The sequence below is a fragment of the Diadema antillarum genome, unplaced genomic scaffold (assembly GCF_040938485.1).
Source record: "Diadema antillarum isolate AM-2024a unplaced genomic scaffold, OU_Dant_1.0 seq00000135_RagTag, whole genome shotgun sequence".
NCBI classification, from domain to species: Eukaryota; Metazoa; Echinodermata; class Echinoidea; order Diadematoida; family Diadematidae; genus Diadema; species Diadema antillarum.
The window spans coordinates 129,767-147,982 of record NW_027271212.1 but is presented as its reverse complement, the minus strand read 5'-3'; the positions used below and the strand labels follow the sequence as shown (position 1 = coordinate 147,982).

Here is an 18,216-nt window from a genome sequence, read left to right as displayed (position 1 = left end):
TTTCTAACAAATGTATATCGTTTTACAGAAGAAAATGTAAATCAGGGCCTACCTAAACTACTTATGCCCCTTTCCAAAAACAAACAAGATTTTCTGATCGTCGATTAAACGATGAGACAATGTGACAAATTAAAGAACACCGCCATCTTGTGGTCGAATAAATCTCGTTGCCTTTCTTCGTTACCATAGCAGCAATCGGACCGTTGGGAATGCTGGGTTATCATTTCGGTTGATAGTAGCAGTACCTGAGGCGGATGTTCTCTCCTCCACCTTCCACTCCCTCGTAAGGGAAGGCGCCCCACTCGGAGTCTGCGTTATTCCGATCCTCGTTGTCCCAGCGAAAAAACTCTTCTGTGTATCTCATTCCATGAACCTTTGGCAAAATTGACACAAAATGGAGCGGGGAGGTAGTTTATTAGAGCATTTCCTATTGAAGATGACATTTTTATATGTCCTCATATTTGTAGTTAATCATATTCTAAGCTATAACTGTATTCATCTATGAATGAGGAGGATGGATCTTCAGATCATGATTAATGTTTGAATTTCAATGCAATTATATTCTATTTCTGTCGAAACAATGGTATCCTAAAATGCACATAATACTAAATATACATATTGTGTCAACTCATATTGCTATACAATTTGAAAACAGTACAAGTCATAAAGTATAATACGAAATATATATATATATATATATATATATATATATATATGGACAATTATATAACGGGAAAATATACACTTTGCAATGGTAAACTAAATAATGCAATGGAAAAAAGTTATCTACTGAAAAACGGAGCTAGACGTAGATCGCATTGAAAAACAATATTCAAAGTCTTCAAATAACTGATACATGCACAATAATCTAAATATGCGTCGTTACAGCATTTGATCATTAGTATATATATATATACAGTGGTGCGAATGATGTAAAATCATACCGTAAACAGCACTTGTTTTGAAGTACAAGGAAATATAATACGTTAAAGCACTTGATAATTAGTACAGATATGAAGAACTTGCTTCCATAAGGCACGAAATCTATCATTTTCAATGGATCCAGCGCCTTTTGGTTGCAAGCTTATATACAATGTATATATATATATGTATATAATATGCTGCATATACACATATATACATATAATATATGTATAGATTATATAATATTATTGTAAATATGCATTTCTTATTATTGATGCAGATGATATAAAGTCATATCGTAAACTGTTCTTGTTTTGAAGTACAAAGAAAAACAAACTTCCAAAAAAAAAAATGTTTCTTGTACATTCTGTTGAAAAAAGTGAAAATAAAGTTTGAATTTGAAATTTGAATTTGAGAATGTTATGGTAGGCCCGTCCCACGGATATGACAGACATTATTCATTGAGCCGTGTCTACCAACCAGTATACGCAGGTAAACAGACACAGACAGGCGAATATACACACACACAGAAAGACACACAAAAACATGCACATTGTACAGTCATATAATATGTAGAGAAAAAGCACACACACACACACACACACACCTACGCACACATTTGTTGTCAGTTTTTTTCAATACATGTAATTTTTAAATAATTTCTATAACTTTTCTACATTATAAAACATTCATTTTGAATGTATGCAAACAATATGCGATCAACATACACGCACACACACACACACACGAGCACATAACATAAAGACGTAGAAAGAGAGAGACACACACACGCACACACACACACACGCACACACACGCACACACACACAAAAATACCTCCTGGCACTGGTGGTTGTACTTCATGAGAAAGAAGTTATCGTCGGTCGGCAGGTAGATTGGGTTTGATGCCTCTCCGTCCGTCCTGCAGCAGTACCTGATTTCCGTGTTCCTTCCGAAGCCCCCGTCGGGCATCTCACCGGAATGGGAGTTTCTATTATTATTATCTTCGTCGTCCCAGTGAAGTTTCCCGTCCACCATGCCTAGATGAGAATCCGTAAAGGGGCGCGGTTTTGTGCTCATGAATATATTGACCACATTATTCCCCGCACCTGACATCACACAACGTAAGTACCTAACGTATCTGGCATGATCACCATTTGACACTGGTTCAAGTAGTTTGCTTGTTTGTTTGTTTGTTTTGTTTTGTTTTTTAAAGAACAGAACACACAAACCATGAAAAACTATAATGCAAATACAGGCGACTCGTGATATAACGAAGTCCTCCGGTCCGGCATATTTTTTTTTTTCTTATGTTGAATTTCGTGACAGCCGAACAAATAAAGTGTTAAAAATATGTATCAACGATTAATTTGGGATCTCAAATTTACTTCGTTGTATCAGAAATTTCGTTATAGGCGTGTTCGCCATAACGGGATTTCTCTGTAATCAACATTGGATACATGCAGAGGAATGACTCAATTAAATGCAATCCAACCTGTCTATAGCGCCCACTCAGGGAGACGAAAAAGTGGCCGTTATGTGCAGGGAACCGCTATAGAGAGGTTCTTAAACATGGCTTTTTCTCTGGGGGACTTCTTAGTGGCCGTATACAGCAGATGGTCGCTTTAGACAGGTGAATACTAAGGCAGGCTTGACTGATATTTGACGTTTGTTCGGGGCTTTTGTGCGTGTGTTTTGTGTGTTTTGTGTGTGTATTTTGATGTCTTTAACATTTGAAATCTGTCGTTTCCGCCACAACTCACCTGGAGGGCACGATCCACCTTTACGCATAATACAGTACTTCCCGGGCTGAAATGTCCAATCGTAATTGTCCTGTTCGGTTACGGTCTTTGAGCAGAACCACTGCTCCATGTTATTGCTCGACTTATAGCCGTAGAGGTGGATAGGGGAGCTCCAGAAGTTATTGGAGTTCTTGTCTTCTGTGTCGTGATATCGGCGTCCTTCTGGCCATCCGAAGTGAGAGTTCGGGCAACCATCGACTGGCTTTGGGAGGGTATATTTTCCCCGAGGCCAAGTTACCGGGATGGCAATCGGATCGGGATCTGTTGAAGAGATTGAGTGTGACGTTAATGTTTTCTTGAATCACTCGGGATGAATAAAAGTCCTCTTTACCTCATTGGGCTGGAGACTAGTTGGCGACCTGGTGGCGACTCGAGTCTCTCTAGTGGCGGAGGCGTCTCAGTGACGTCTCCTCGACGTTTCCTTGAATGTAGTCGAGTCTCCGCGGAGTCACTAGAGAATCGGACATGTTTGATTTTTCAGAGACCCTGTCTAGTCTCCATCTGGTCGCGGAGAGTCGCTGAGAGGTCTCCGCGACGTCTCCTTGACGTCTTCATAGTCGCGGCTAAGTCAATGAGACTAATTTCTATTTGCTAGGTGTCTGAGACGCCTCCGCAGAGATCCATTGGCGACCTACAGGAGACGTCGCGGAGACGTCTCCACGACTGAGAAGACGTCTCGGAGACTTCACGGCAATGTCTCCGTCTCCGTCACCTTATTTGGAGACGTCTCTTGAGTCGCCATGTCGCCTTTTTGTTGAGAGCCCAAATTATTATTGTTGTTGTTGTTTTTTGAGGGGGAGGGGTCTTTCGAGTCACACGCGGTCTCGGCGAAGTCTCTTTGAGTGAGACACTTCCTTCTTACAACCCATTATAGCTATACTCTGTGCACATTGCTGTACTTTTTTTTTAATTTCTCAGTTACGCTCAAAATACCGTAGGGCCTATCTTACAAGACTGTGTATTTTATATTAACCCGCCACCTTCGTAGACATTAAAGACGACATTTTGAAATATTGATGCAGTATCTATTCCAGAACATCAGCCAACAGACGAGAATCTACAACACGTGCCCCTTTCTACACCCACGCGATCAAACTTCGAACAAGTTAACTCACCCGAGGCTTCCTGAGCATCCCTCCACACGGCGTAGTTGATAAGCGCAGTGATGATATTGGCACGGACCTGCTCCAGGCCGCCGAGCCAACCGTGAGGGCAGTAACCTTCCGCCACATACTGGTCGAACAAGGTCCAGTATTCAGGCTTGAACAGCTCGTCCATTTCACGTATGGTCACACGAAACGGTTCTATTAAGGTTGGAGTGAAAGTCGAGGTACAGTACTGTAAGCCTTTAAGATGCGAGAAAATTTCCACTTTCAAGAAACTTTACGCTTATAATGGGAATCGACGTGCCACATCATGAACAACATGAAGAACTGCAGGTGTGGAAGGTATAAATAAGGGCAATTCACTTATGGACCTCATAACACACCGGTCATTACCATCAGCTACCGTTGGCAAGAATGACTCCACAACACCAATGGGACGTTCAAATTGTGTTTAACAAGGCCTTGACGTTTTAAAGTGTTATCAAATTTCTGGTTTGCTGCATGTGCGTTTGAGCTAAAAACTCAATACTAATTCCAGTGATATGAAATCAACGTGCGTGATTTATGTATGTTGCGCATGGATTCGTAAAGAAGTTCATATAATTTGAAGTCGACGTGTTTACATCTTGGAAAAGATGCATTTCCTTTGTTTACTCATGATTACGTGTGACACTTTCTAGAGGAATGATACAGGACAAGTACTTTATTTTGGTACATACAAACTGCTGTGTCGCGGAAAAGAAAAATGTATCATTAACACAATGGCTCGACAAACCATGGAAGTCTTCACTGCCGGCAACGTAGGAGTAGGTTTTGGAGCCAAATTTCATTCCAGCCTGCAGACCAGCTCTGAACTCGTTCTTCTCTACTTTGACACCGATCCTATACCCTTTGTAATTGGCGAATGTGGAGACGCTACCTCCAACCTTGAAAGGAAAGTCATGAAACAGCAAGGTTGATTATGTTGTTGTGTATATACTTCGTGATACAGGTCCTATCCTTCTTTGTTCTATAAATCCTACTATTTGTGTGTTTTTTTTTTCCTGAAGATACTATGCCCAATTTTTACAAAGTAATTGTTTAACACAAGGGCCGAAAGGCGGGGTTGATTTCGGTCCATAAACCGTCTCTTTTGCTTTTGATGACGAGTCTCACATACGAGTATAGGCGATAGCATTACTTCCTTTCCCCTCCATCTTCAATATATAGAGGCCAGAGCTCTTTTGCGCTCGTCCACTCGCATTGTGCCATTTCTAGCTGGACATAACGTTGAGGAGTTGCTCAGTGTATTGTTAAAAACCCACCTCTTCCATGGCGTAATGCACAAATCCTTCGGTAGCCTCCTCGTAGCGTTCAATGTTCTTGATTCCCAGGTGAACCGCGGTTACCACGTGCTGTATACAAGACATGATTGATTAAAATGTCATAATTGTTTTATTGTATATATATATATATATATATATATATATATATATTTTCATATTCATAGATATTGCTTTGTCCAGTGTTTTGTCAAAAGAGAACGACTTGCACCACGAGGGTGACCAATAACGAATGCAGGGAGAAACTGACACGTCATACAATGATGACTGTAAGTCATCCATAGTCCTCCAGTTCTCACTGCCACTGCAACACACAAACTGCTCCCCCTCCCCACCCCCAAAAATATCAAGAAAGAAAAAAATTCAGGCCTGATGTAAAGCATGTTGTCTTACAAGCGTGAAAAAGAAAAACCCAGACGAACATGGAAATATAGTAATCATTATCTTGTCATGCCTCTCACAGACATTAGTTGTATTTCATTTGCGGTCGTTTCTCTGTGAGAAATAAGGTATAGACTGGACAATCTGTGTCCCTGCAATGAATGGGATCTTACCGTTCCCCGTGCCTGCAGAAATTGCATGTACATCGTTTCGTTGTAGACATGCGGAAGATCACAGGCGAAGGCCACGAAGCCGTTGTCAAGAGGATGTGATTCCTGTTCGGCGGTCTCCAATCTGTACCTGGCCTGCGCACGGCTACACACCGTCTTATCTTCGTAATATACGTGACTCTGACTGTTGGCACGGACGTACACAGATTCGTAGTCTAGTGGATAAAAAGCAATTACATCTCCGTTAATTCTACAGTGGCTATTAAGTTAAGCCAAGAGTTACAAGGATGGAAAGCATAACCATGTTTTCTAAATAATAGCACCTTGGTTTTTTTTTTGGTCTTGCCAACGTGTTTTGTAAAAAAAAAAAAAAAGACAAGACAACAAAAGATTAGTGAGATTTATTCGTTTTGCAACATTGCATTATCTATTTTGGTATTCTATAGCACTATGCATTCGCTCTTCTTACTCCATACATGTTTATTGATACCGTGATAAACTGGAGATAGGAGTTAATGTACTTTTGTGTTACAGCCAGAAATCGAGATTTCTTATTAGATTTGCTCTTATTTTGAATTCAAGGATATTTTTTTTTTACATTTACATCCTCTTTCTTTCCTCTCCCGCTTTCCTTCATCACCCCTTCTGTATCTGTCAATCATTTTTCTACTTTCCCTCTCTCTCACTTCTCTCACTTCTCTCACTTCTCTCTCCTCTCTGCTCCTCTTACATTTCCATCGTCGGTTGCTAATTTTTGTTCATATTTTTTGTCGTTGCACAGCTATTGCAGGATGGGAAGCGTTAGATTGCAATGAATGGTTTTTTGTTGTTCACTTTTTGGTTCATATTAATCATATCAGATTGATTATGAGATTGATTTATAACTGTTATTATTATTATTATTATTATTGCTTTTTCAAAACAGCAAAGGAAGTTAGAAGCCAGATTAATGTTTTATTTTTCTGTGTATCCGATGTTTTCACATATTAATTGATTTTAGCTTGTACATACGGTTAAGTCTATATATCATCAATTGTTTATATTTATGCCTCAGAGTTTTCAGTTTGTAATCCAATACAATTTTGAATAATTGTAGAGTATAAACAGCAATTCAGTCTGCTGCTTCTATGTTTTATTGTGTGTTTTGTCATCAATAAACCAATCCAATTGCATGTTGCAAGAGAGAATCAAGATGAGTTCTATTCTCGAAAGTTTGTATTTCATAATCAAAGACCATTGTATGCTATTTTGAACTGCACAAGGAACTAAAATTCTACAAAACTGACAGTTTTGAATAACTTTGCATGAGAGAACTGTCTCATGTTCTCTACTCTCTTTTACCCCTTTGCAAACGCATAAACTGACGTTAACATGAATTTTCAAAAATCAAGTATGAAACACACGAACTTACGCTTGCTCTTCGAGAAGGAACCGAATACAATCCTGGCAGTACCTGCAATTGAAACAATAAGGTTAGAGGTTTGAAAACTGAAGCGTGACTGATAAGTAATTATCTTGATGCATGTACGACACAGTGTAAGGACAAATACAATCTGGGCCTTATTCTAAAGATGTATATCCCATTCTATCGATTACAGTTATGGCTCATTGAAGAATACCAAAAGTAATGCACTTTATGATATTATTGAAGTCCCTTGTTCTAGTTCGTTGTCGGTAACGGTATACAGTTCAAGTTCAAGTTCAAGTTCAAGTTCAAAGTTTATTTCATTTTTCAACAAAAAACATATGTTTCACTTCATTTTGTAACAGAAAATAAGGTAAGTAGAACATAGTGAAATAAAAAGAGTGACTTTGTCTACTCCATCGGAAAGGGCAACGACGATTTTAAGCTTGCTCGTACGATAAAAATTTCACTTTTGCCAGAAAATCAAGAATAATCCAGAAAATGAATAATAAACCAGCCCTGCTCAAAGTGGAACACTACTTGCCGTGATGGTGATAAAGAGGATACCCAGATTAAAGTCATCACACCTGATAAAGGAGAGAAAATTTGATGATGTCGAACAATAGTGTTAAGAGCGATATTTTCCTTGCAACGTTCATTGTTGCCGAAGTACTGGTGCAAATTGAAATCCAGGTTCTCAGTGGTTGCTACGGGTGTAGGGAACTTCTTCTTCACGAGGACTCCATGACCTCAGTGTGATGGGGACTTACCCTCTCGATCCACATCCTCCTCCAGTTTCTCGACGTAGCTCTGTGTCCCGTAGAAGACATACTGCTGACTGACGCAGCTGTCCCGGCGGGAGTAGACGACCTGGTCGGGTAGTAAGTAGCCGTCCTCGATCACCCTGTCGTTGTAGGTGAGGCGGAACACGGGCCACGTGCTCTTCAGGCCGGGGTCAACGCCTCCATTTGAGATGTCTCCTCCGTCGGGGTTCCCGTCAATGATGTCGTAGCCGACGCCGAGAAAGTTTTCGATGCCGACTGGTGTAATGGAGGCGATGTTGGCGTCGCCGTCGGGGTGACTCACTGGAAACTCGGGCTCGTCGACGGGACTCGCGGAGTCGACGCCGATTTGCCCCCAGACGAGGTAGATTAACATCCATATCAGAAGCTGCCGCATCTTGAATCTCTAAATCGTATGACGCAACAATCACTTCGCTAAGTTAGTAGCCGCCTTAAGATGATAAAGTCGACATCAAAGGTATAGCAATATGGTCGTGTTACTTATCCAGAGGGCTCGAAATGAATATCATCTCGAGAGTAATGAATGGATTAAAATGTGTTTTCCTACTGCAATCACGGATGGTGCTCCTTTCTTATATATTACCTACACAATCTTAACTAGATAAAATGTGACCCTGCATCACAAAACCAACAAAAAGTCGCCAGACATGGACTTTTACTTTCATAGAGCAGATTCTGGAAGCCAGCTTTAAAATGATGTATAACTTAATTTAAATGGACTCTCCTAAAAGTCTCAACCTTTCTAACATTGGAAAGAAGTGTACTGTGAAAAGAGGCTGTAAAGTATCCGGCTTTGAAGTATAGCAACAACAATGAAGGGATTATCAGATTAAGCTGAAATTGATCATGCTCTATCAACACATTCTATCCATGACAAATACAAGCTATGCTTTTCTTGTGAATTCCTCTTTTCCATGTAGAGTTATGAATTACGATCTTTGAACGAGAACGTCTCAAGTCTCGAATTCAGTAAATGTGGCGTCCCACGGGATAGCTTATTAGGACCTTTACTTTTTATCATTTATATCAATGACTTTTGCAGATCATCCGACGTGCTGTCATTTATACTATTGGTTGATGATTCAAATATTTTCTTTTCACATCAAAATCCAGACAATAATGAATTATTACTTAATCTATTGAAAACCAAGTATATGTTATTTAGCAATTCCATAGAAGCTTTGCGCAAAGATTTGATGACACTCAATTAGAACGTGTATTTCATATAGATTCCTCGGGATTACAGTGGACGATAAACTTACATGGAGGCCACATATTATTAACATTAGTACAATAATTTCACGTAATATTGGTATCATTAATAGACTCAAGTTTAATATTCCATTGTCTTCTTTGCTGACGTTGACGGACTTTAGAATGGGGTACTGCCAATCAAACTTTATTAGATAGAATACTGTTATGACAAAAAAGGGCACTTCGTGTTATTTGTGGCGTCCCGCCACGTTCCCATACAGACCCATTATTTACTACATACATTGTATAAGCTTTTAAAATTAAAGATTTGTATTTTTTTCAACTTGGTCAGTTAATGTTCAATTTCAACGCAAATGCACTTCCCTGTATATCCAATTCAATGTTTACACGTAACCAAATTCTTTCGTAATTATTCCACTGGGCAATCTAATGAGTTTCATTTACCCCCCCCCCCCCCCCCCCCCCTTGAGAACTTTATTGGCTCAGGATACATTTATATACACAGACCCTAGATTCTGGAATTCATTAAGCTGCGAAACAAAAAATTCTCCATCTTTGTATCATTTTAAGCAGAAGTTGAAATCCTTTCTGTTAAAGTCTCATCAACCACAGGGTTCATCATCCATCCATCAAATCTCTGAATTCATTATAATGAAATAGCCATCATTATCTTTGCGCGGCTGCGTGCAGCCATCAGCTGTTTGAAGCACCTCTTCAATTCCCTCTTCAATCTCCTCTTTCGTTTCCTTGATCATCATGTAGGCATTCTCTTTTTCCTTCTTTTTTTCCATTGTTTATCCATTCTGTCTAGTCGTGTCATATTGCTGTGTTTCTCCTGTTTTGTTCCGTCTTGTCTTAAATAATATTTGTGCTAATATGCATATAAGTATTTCATTAGATTTTCCTTTGAGTGGTTCACAATCTCCAAGCTTGCTTTTCAGTGGACCTCTCAATTCTTTTTTTTTCTCAACTGAAACATAACCTTGTATTTTTTTTGCAAGTATGCATGCATATATATATCTTTATTTCTATCATTTGATAGATTTTGCAAAGTTGAATGAATACGTTTGTGATATAATTCCTGATTTATACTGTGTTGTGTTCTGTTGGAAAAAAAGAGAAGAATGAAATAAATCAATTGAATTGAATTGAAAAAATTGCATTGCTTACTTGTTTATTTCTCCAAACCAGTGTTGACATCATTATCATAATTGTATTCATGTTTTGTTGAAACTTTGGTGGTTTAAAGTTCCTTTAAATACTATAATATACTCAAGTAAACGTTATGTATATTACTTTGTATTACTTTATATGGAAATAAAATCATTTTGAATTTGAATTTCAATATAACTTTCAAAGCATTAATATCATCTTTGTACTGTTGTAACAGAGTTGAAAGTGAAGGGTGTGTAAGGGGTTTTAAGAAATAAACAGGAGACTATAAGACACACCTATTTATATTCTACAAAAAAAAATTGTGGAGAAAAACTGCTTAAAACACAATTTCCCATTCATCTTATGATCTCAAACTTTAGAATAATGAAGAAGAAGAATGGGTCTCTCAGAAAATATGAAAAACTAAAGAAAGACTATTTTGACCCATTTCACCTATTTTGAGTCCTCACACGAAGTCAGTGCGTGCGACTTTTGTTGGCTTTGGATTGCATGGTCACAAATCATCAGGAATTGAACAGCTCTGTGTGCATACTGTACACTATTGAAATTCAGTTCAAATGAATATATGAACTTTCTGCATTGAATATATTTTGCAATTGAAAAACCGTAATTTCTTTTTATTTTCAAGACATAAATCATACAGTGCGTACATCCAAACATAACTGAGATATACGTGTACAGATTGAAGAAAGAGAAAGAAAACACGTCCATTGGGAACCACTCGGGATATACAATGATATACTGTAGTGAATCAAATAATCTGACTGAATTATGGCGCACGTTTTGGGAGTGTGAATGCAGAAGACTCGTCAAATAAGCATATAACTTGAAGATACGACAACCTTAATAGAGAGGGGAAAAAACAAGAAAATGAGCAAAACATACATCCACCTATTGTATACTTATCGAAAACAAAACAAAAGAAAAAACGGTCACATAGACACTAGTACAGAGAATGAGGTGAGTGAGATGAGTGCAATTGAATGAGCCCAGGCGCACGATACGAGGTGCATTTTAAGATAACAAAACTTAATAGATATATTTAATGAATAATTTGGTGTAAGGAGACTGGGGGGGGGGGGTTTCAAAACATTAAAACTAAACTGATTTTGTTGTTGCAATAGTCAGATATCAGCTTATCCCCATTATTTGATATCATATGCTTTTTCAAGTTTGCTTTCAAAGAAAAAAGTGATGCAAATGCTTTAATTCGTTAGAAAAATGGAAATATCCAACCAAGTCAAGTTAGGTTGACCATTGTTCAGAGTAGTAGCAGCTCCAATGGCTGTGGAATCACAAAATGTAGTCTGTATACCAACATCATAGCTAAAAAGGAAAACAAAAGAAAACCATTAAAAAAAACACAGTATAGTTTCTTGTAATCTTTCGCTTTTTTAAATAAAAACCGTTAACCTTCATTCGGGATGGATCAGAGTGCTGAATTCGGCATTGTCAAGAAGGCATGTTTAGTTTCTCATTAACCCGCTTGATCCCACTATTGGGAACCAGGCGTGCCCTGCATTCAGTCAATTGGGAAAGTACCATTTATATCTCGCCGACAACGGGTTAAAGGTACTGTTCACCATTGGGACCAGTGGTTAAAAAAATGTTTGAGATATCACATTTGATGCATATTATGTAGGTCAGTTGTATCACAAAACATCCCACCATATGAAGATTTCGCGATAAAGCCTAAAACATAAGGAGATATCACTAATTTCATCAATAAACCATAACTGTAGACGGTTAGGTCTGCAAACACACATATACGTTCACATTTTGTATATTTAACAATACTTGACATTATACTGCTTCGTATTTTTATACTGGTTGTTTCTATCCCTACTTTGACATTTTAGAACTACAATGTATTTTAAAGCACTGTGTCATCTGCAAATGGTAAATAATGCCTTCATTCCAACGTCGTCCCAGCTTCGTGCAACAAAACCGTCGTACGAAACGTTCACTCACCTTTAGGGTATAGCTCCAGATTGGAAAGCTTAAACATCGAATGGCGCTTCAGATAGCAGTTGGGTAGAGGAGCTCCCTTTCCTTCGAGACACAAAAGTGTACTGCCTCTTTTGGACACCTGTGTAAGAATGTGATGTTGTGTCCAGATTATCGGGAAATGTTAACCAGTCAATCGCAAAGGTTATTGATAGCAGGTGTTTCAACCTTCTAAGGATGTGGAGGAGGAGAAGGGGTAAGGGGGGGGGGGGGGCGGGGGGCGGGGGGGGGGGTGATGTGTCGGTCTCGTGGGCCTTGTTTGCTTTAGTGTTGAACTCATGAGCCTGTAAGACTCGTGTGCTGTATAACTCGTAGGCTGTATGACTCTTGGGTGTCGGTCTCGTGACGTGTACCGCATATCTTCGAGGTCGAAGCGCACTTGTGATGATGATATTAGGGAGCTTTACATTTTGACGCGCGGACGTTTGAGCCGACGCTTGCGCTGGACGTTCTCCTCTCCCTGCATCGTGTGGAAAAGTAGCTTTAGATTACTAGTATATATAACCGGGGGGCCAAAAGCTAAAAACAGAGGTCGAGTTGCACTCTCTCTACAAACTGAGTAGACCACGCCTATTTTCAAGTTTTTATTGTAACAAACAACATTCCACTGGTCTACCTCAAAAAATTTGTTGCGAAAGCCTCCAAATCCAAGATGGCGTCCAAGATGGCCGCCATATTTACTGAATTTGTTATTTAAATGATAGAATTCGATAAATTCGATAAATTCATATTTCAACAAATGTGATGTCATATGAAAGAGAATAAAATTTTCTACAAGTTGATACCATTTTTGTGGGTTATTGTGATAATTGGATTGAGATTTTAAGGAAAAAACACTCATTTTTTGATATTTTTTTGAAAAAAGGAAAATCATGAAAATGCTTGATTCAGCATAAATCAGTAAAAGACTGAAGGATTATCGTGAAACGTTTCAAGAATTTTGTTTGATATATAATTAATATTTGGAGAAAATTAGGGGTCAGTACCATTTTCGGTTCAGGAGTTATAATGTCTCAAACTTGAAAAGTCACTACGTAAAAATGGCCACTTTAGTTGTGACCAAGACCTTGTTGGTCGTAAAAAAGTCTGCGCGCGCCAAGACTACTACACGCACCACTGCCACTGGCGCTTGTAGTAGTGCCAGTGGTGCGTGTAGTAGTCTTGACAAATGCATACTTTTTCTTTGACAAACAAGGGTTTGTGCCTGCAAACTAACTTTTCGTACCAAGTGGTAGCTCAGGTGATACTGATCGCTATTATTTCAAAGTAGACTGTTCTGAAGCAGATGAGATGAAGCAAAAAAAAAAAAATCAAATAGATGTAGTAGCTTGAAACTTGGCACCAATCTTGTTATAGATAGTTTAAGACAGAAATTAGATCAACCGCTCAAAAAAAAAAAATCAAGATGACAGCCATCAGAGTTGACATAGTGTAATGCGCCAAATTATTATTTCGTTTTTGATACAAATTTGTCTGTTGAGCTATCTTAAACTGTCTTAAGTTTTTATGGACACATTGTTTTAAACCAGTGATATTCTACTCTCCGAAAAAGAAAAAAACAAATCGAGTGGAAGTTATTACTTTTGATGTGAGGAGTGAATAACAGAAAACGGTGAATTTAGAGTGAAATTGGAGTGACTTTTGAGTGAAAATGTTCTTTTCACTCATTTTAGAGTGACCTAACGCAGAGCTCCACACTAACTTTTATTTTTGGTGGCCCAAAGGCAAATATCCGACCTTTTTTGGTGGCCCAATCAGGCCACCAAATTCTTAATTTCTGACATTTTGGTGGCCCGACGTGCGTTTTTTGTGGCCCCGGGCCACCGGACCACCGTTAGTGTCGAGCCCTGCCTTAGGGATCACTCGTCACTCTTCGAGTGATCCCCGAGGTCACTCTAAAATGAATGAAAATTAACATTTTCACTCTCGAGTGATCGTGATATCTAATATAGGAAAGCATCTACCAATGGCATAAGTTCAGATCAATTGTGACACTATAACCCACATGAAATCAGCCTAAAAACAAAGTAGGAAAAATCTGATAACGGAAAATACAGTTTCAGCATGATTATTTGTAAATGTGAATATACAGCACGAATAATCAATTTGGACAATTTTATTCGAACAATATACTGAAAAGTAATTTCGCACAACACATTTAAGAGCAAAGTTGAGAAATTGCCGCCATGTTGGATTTTTTTTTTGGGGGGGGGGGTGGGGGGACCGGATCAGAAGGGCTTTCAAGGACATCTACGGATCAGACATTATTACACATATACCATCATCATTCACGTTTCTATAACAGCAGAGTAACATACAAATAAAAAAGCATATCTTTGATACAGAAGCATTTCTTTTTTATCAAAGATTGGGCCTTACCCAAACACTGGATTGAGCTCCACCCCCCCCCCCAAAAAAAGACCCTCAATATGGTTTACACTAGTACAGTTATTATATCGTTCAGATGTATAGAAACATGTAATAGACAGCAATATAAGAAGATTAAAAAACATATCAAATTATAAGTTATAAGTTGAGATAACTTTGACGCAACACACTAAAGGTATTGTTTACCATTGGGAGAGATATCACATTCGATTTGTATGTGCAGGTTAGTTGTATTACCAAAACATTCTACCATGTAAAAAAAATAAAATAAAGCCTAAAACATACGGAGATATCACCATTTCTTTTCAAGAAACCATAACCATGATAACTGTTGACATAAAAAAACATTCGTATCAGATCTATTTAGTATATCTAACAATATTTAACATTAATTATACTGATTTAAGTTTGTACATTAATCCCTAATTCACAGTTTAGAACAGTTTGAGGAATTAAGTAAAGCTGGGCTTTTGTTTTACGTGCACTAATGATAGATAATGCCTTGAACGACAACCTCGATTGATTACCGCCATCTTGAATTTTGTGTGGATACTTTTTTTATCGCTAAATAGTACACATTGGCAAAATTTGTGCCAAATTTTAAGCTCCTATCTCTTTTTGGAAAATACTTTCTGTTCAATCTTATCTGCCTCAGAACAATCTACTATGATGAAATGCTACAGTAATAGCGACCAACGTCACCTACCACTTGGCATGAAAAGTTAGTTTGCAGGTACTTGCAAGTCACTAGACCATTACAGTATTACATGTGACCATGTAAACACATTGTAAGCAAAATTTATAATGCATAAACATAATTTTTTCAAGTTTTAGATGTTAACTTGTCAACAGTGTATGATATTGCCTGTAATTCCAGAAATATGAATTATGTCTCAATCTCAGTAAATCTCAATCTCAATCGCAGGTTTCAAAATAATTCTTCAGTTCTTCTTTAATAAATACTAAATCATGCATTTTTATATTTCTTCCTTTTTTCAAAACAATATACAAATATGGATCCCAAAAAAAAAAAGAGAAGCAAACAATCCCCCCCCCCCATATATCACAATACACAGCTAAAGTGGTATCAACGTTTAGAAAGTTTTACTCTCCTTCATATGACATCAAATTTGTTGCAATCCATGATTGTCTCTATCAAATTTTATGTTTGAAATGTTAATTTCAATAAAATGGCGGCCCTGTTGGACCGCATCTGTACTTTGCAACAAATCTACTGAGGTGTACTTACGGAACATTGCTTAGTATGCTTAATATTATGTATGGTCTTGTTTATAGAGAGAGTGGAACTCGAAAAGTAAGCACGATCTTGGATTTGACCCTCTGTGACGTCTTTGGGAACAGATGCGTGTAAATAACATATTATGTAAAATGGGATTTCAAGTTCGAGACATTATAACTCCTGAACCAATAATACAATACTGACCTCTAATTTTCTCCAAATATTGATTATATGGGAAAGATGTTAATTTTTGCATGGTTTTCATAAACATTTTTGATTTTATTTTTTTAACTTTTTAGAGAAATATTCATTGTGCATTCTGAAAAATGTCTCCATAAAAACCTAAGATGGTTTGAAATGGCATTAAAATGTTCAGAATATGTAAAAACTATATGAATAGACAGCAAAACAGACAAAATTGTATCAAAATCGAAATGATACATTTACTTTGGCGCAGTACATTATGTCAGCTTTGATGGCCTGCAATCTTGAATTTTTTGAGTGATTGATCCAACTTTTGTTTTAAACTTTCTATAGCAAGGTTGTTTCAAGCTTCTACCTCTATTTGAAAGATATGTTTTGCTTCATCTCATCTGCTTCAGAACAATCCACTTTGAAATAATAGCAATCAGCGTCACCTGAGCTAACACTTGGTATGAAAAGTTAGTTTGCAGGCACAAACCCTTGTTTGTCAAAGAAAAAGTCTGCGTTTGCCAAGACTACTACACGACCACTGGCACTGCTACAAGCGCCAGTGGCAGTGGTGTGTGTAGTAGTCTTGGCGCGCGCAGGCTTTTTTTACGACCAACAAAGTCTTGTCACAACTAAAGTGGCCATTTTTACATAGTGAGTTTTCAAGTTTGAGACATTATAACTCCTTAACCGAAAACGGCACTGACCCCTAATTTTCTTCAAATATTAATCATATGTCAAACAAATTTCTTGAAACTTTTCAAGATAATCCTTCAGTCTTTCTTTGATTTATGCTGAATCAAGCATTTTCATGATTTTCCTTTTTTCAGAAAAATATCAAAAAATGAGTGTTTTTTCCTTAAAATCTCAATCCAATTATCACAATAACCCACAAAAATGGTATCAACTTGTAGAAAATTTTATTCTGTTTCACATGACATCAAATTTGTTGAAATCTGATTTTTCAATCAAATTCTATCTTTCAAATAACAAATTCAGTAAATATGGCGGCCATCTTGGACGCCATCTTGGATTTGGAGGCTTTCGCAACAATTCTTTGAGGTAGACCAGTGGAATGTTGTTTGTTACAATAAAAACTTGAAAATAAGCATGGTCTACTTAGTTTGTAGAGAGAGTGCAACTCACTCGTTAAGTAAGCGACTTTTTGGGGTTTGGCCCTCCGGTTAATAGGGAGCTTTAGATTTTAGACGCGCGGACGTTCAAAGGAAAAAAACATGTTCTGAGCTTGCGCAGTAGCGCGCGTAAAGTCAATCTATTTTTAGCTTGCGTCGCCTGAGTTGTTTACTACGCGTACTGGGCTATTTTCACGTCCGCACAGTTTGCGACGTAGAGAGCTTCTTCATGCACTGATCATATGGGGGCGCGATTTTATTCTTTACACATTGCGTCCCAGCGTATTCTAAAGCTACTTTTCCACACGACGCAGGGAGAGGAGAACGTCCAGCGCAAGCGTCGGCTCAAACGTCCGCGCGTCAAAATCTAAAGCTCCCTAATTTATTAGCCGGGTTCACACGTACAAATTAGCGGGATGACGATCGCGATGCTCATCCCGAGTTTTTTTGCGAGCGTCTACACGTACCAAATTAGCGAGATAGCAATCGCGATCGGTATCCCGCTAATTTGGCGAGCGTCCACACGTACCGAATTATCCCGCTAATTGCCGATAGAGATAACAGCAAAGCCTGCAATCTGGGTCACACAGCGCCCTTCTCTATCACTGCCTGCGCGCACTTACCTTTGTCCATTGTCTTTTACGCGTCAGTGGTGTGGTTCGCGCGCTGTTGTTGTTGTGCTCCAAAGAGGTGAAGGACCTCTTCGCAGAGGCCTCGCTGTTGTGATGTGCGCATTGCATGATGGGATGTAAAAACTCGAGATTCTAATCCCGACCGTTCACACGTACCAGCGCGGGGCCAATTATCCCGCTAATTGACGAACCAGCGCAAGATTTCTTGGAATTAGCATCGCGATGCTTATCCCGCTAATTTTCGGGTTTTTTTCTGTCCACACGTGCAAAAAACACGGGATGACGATCGCGATGCAAATCTCGAGATTTGTATCCCGCTA

At 38.4% G+C, this 18,216-nt stretch overlaps 1 protein-coding gene across 1 annotated transcript; it reads right to left on the bottom strand.

The window, feature by feature from the left end:
* Positions 1 to 220: 220 nt before the first annotated feature.
* LOC139727506 (uncharacterized) lies at positions 221 to 8,289 on the bottom strand. Its single transcript, XM_071638479.1, has 9 exons — positions 7,881 to 8,289; positions 7,117 to 7,158; positions 5,709 to 5,920; positions 5,137 to 5,226; positions 4,608 to 4,758; positions 3,842 to 4,030; positions 2,688 to 2,987; positions 1,762 to 1,964; positions 221 to 373 (listed from the first exon to the last, which is right to left on the bottom strand). Exons 1-9 carry the CDS (start codon positions 8,287 to 8,289, stop codon positions 221 to 223), a joined length of 1,749 nt encoding a protein of 582 aa, XP_071494580.1.
* Between the last annotated feature and the right edge of the window lie 9,927 nt (positions 8,290 to 18,216).

Excerpts from the sequence above, each read along its gene's own strand:
- LOC139727506 (XM_071638479.1), bottom strand. The coding sequence starts at position 8,289 with ATGCGGCAGCTTCTGATATGGATGTTAATCTACCTCGTCTGGGGGCAA. Across the intron at positions 5,227-5,708 it reads TTCTGCAGGCACGGGGAACG|CACGTGGTAACCGCGGTTCA; the intron begins GTAAGATCCCAT and ends TCTTGTATACAG. Across the intron at positions 2,988-3,841 it reads GGATGCTCAGGAAGCCTCGG|ATCCCGATCCGATTGCCATC; the intron begins GTGAGTTAACTT and ends TCTCTTCAACAG.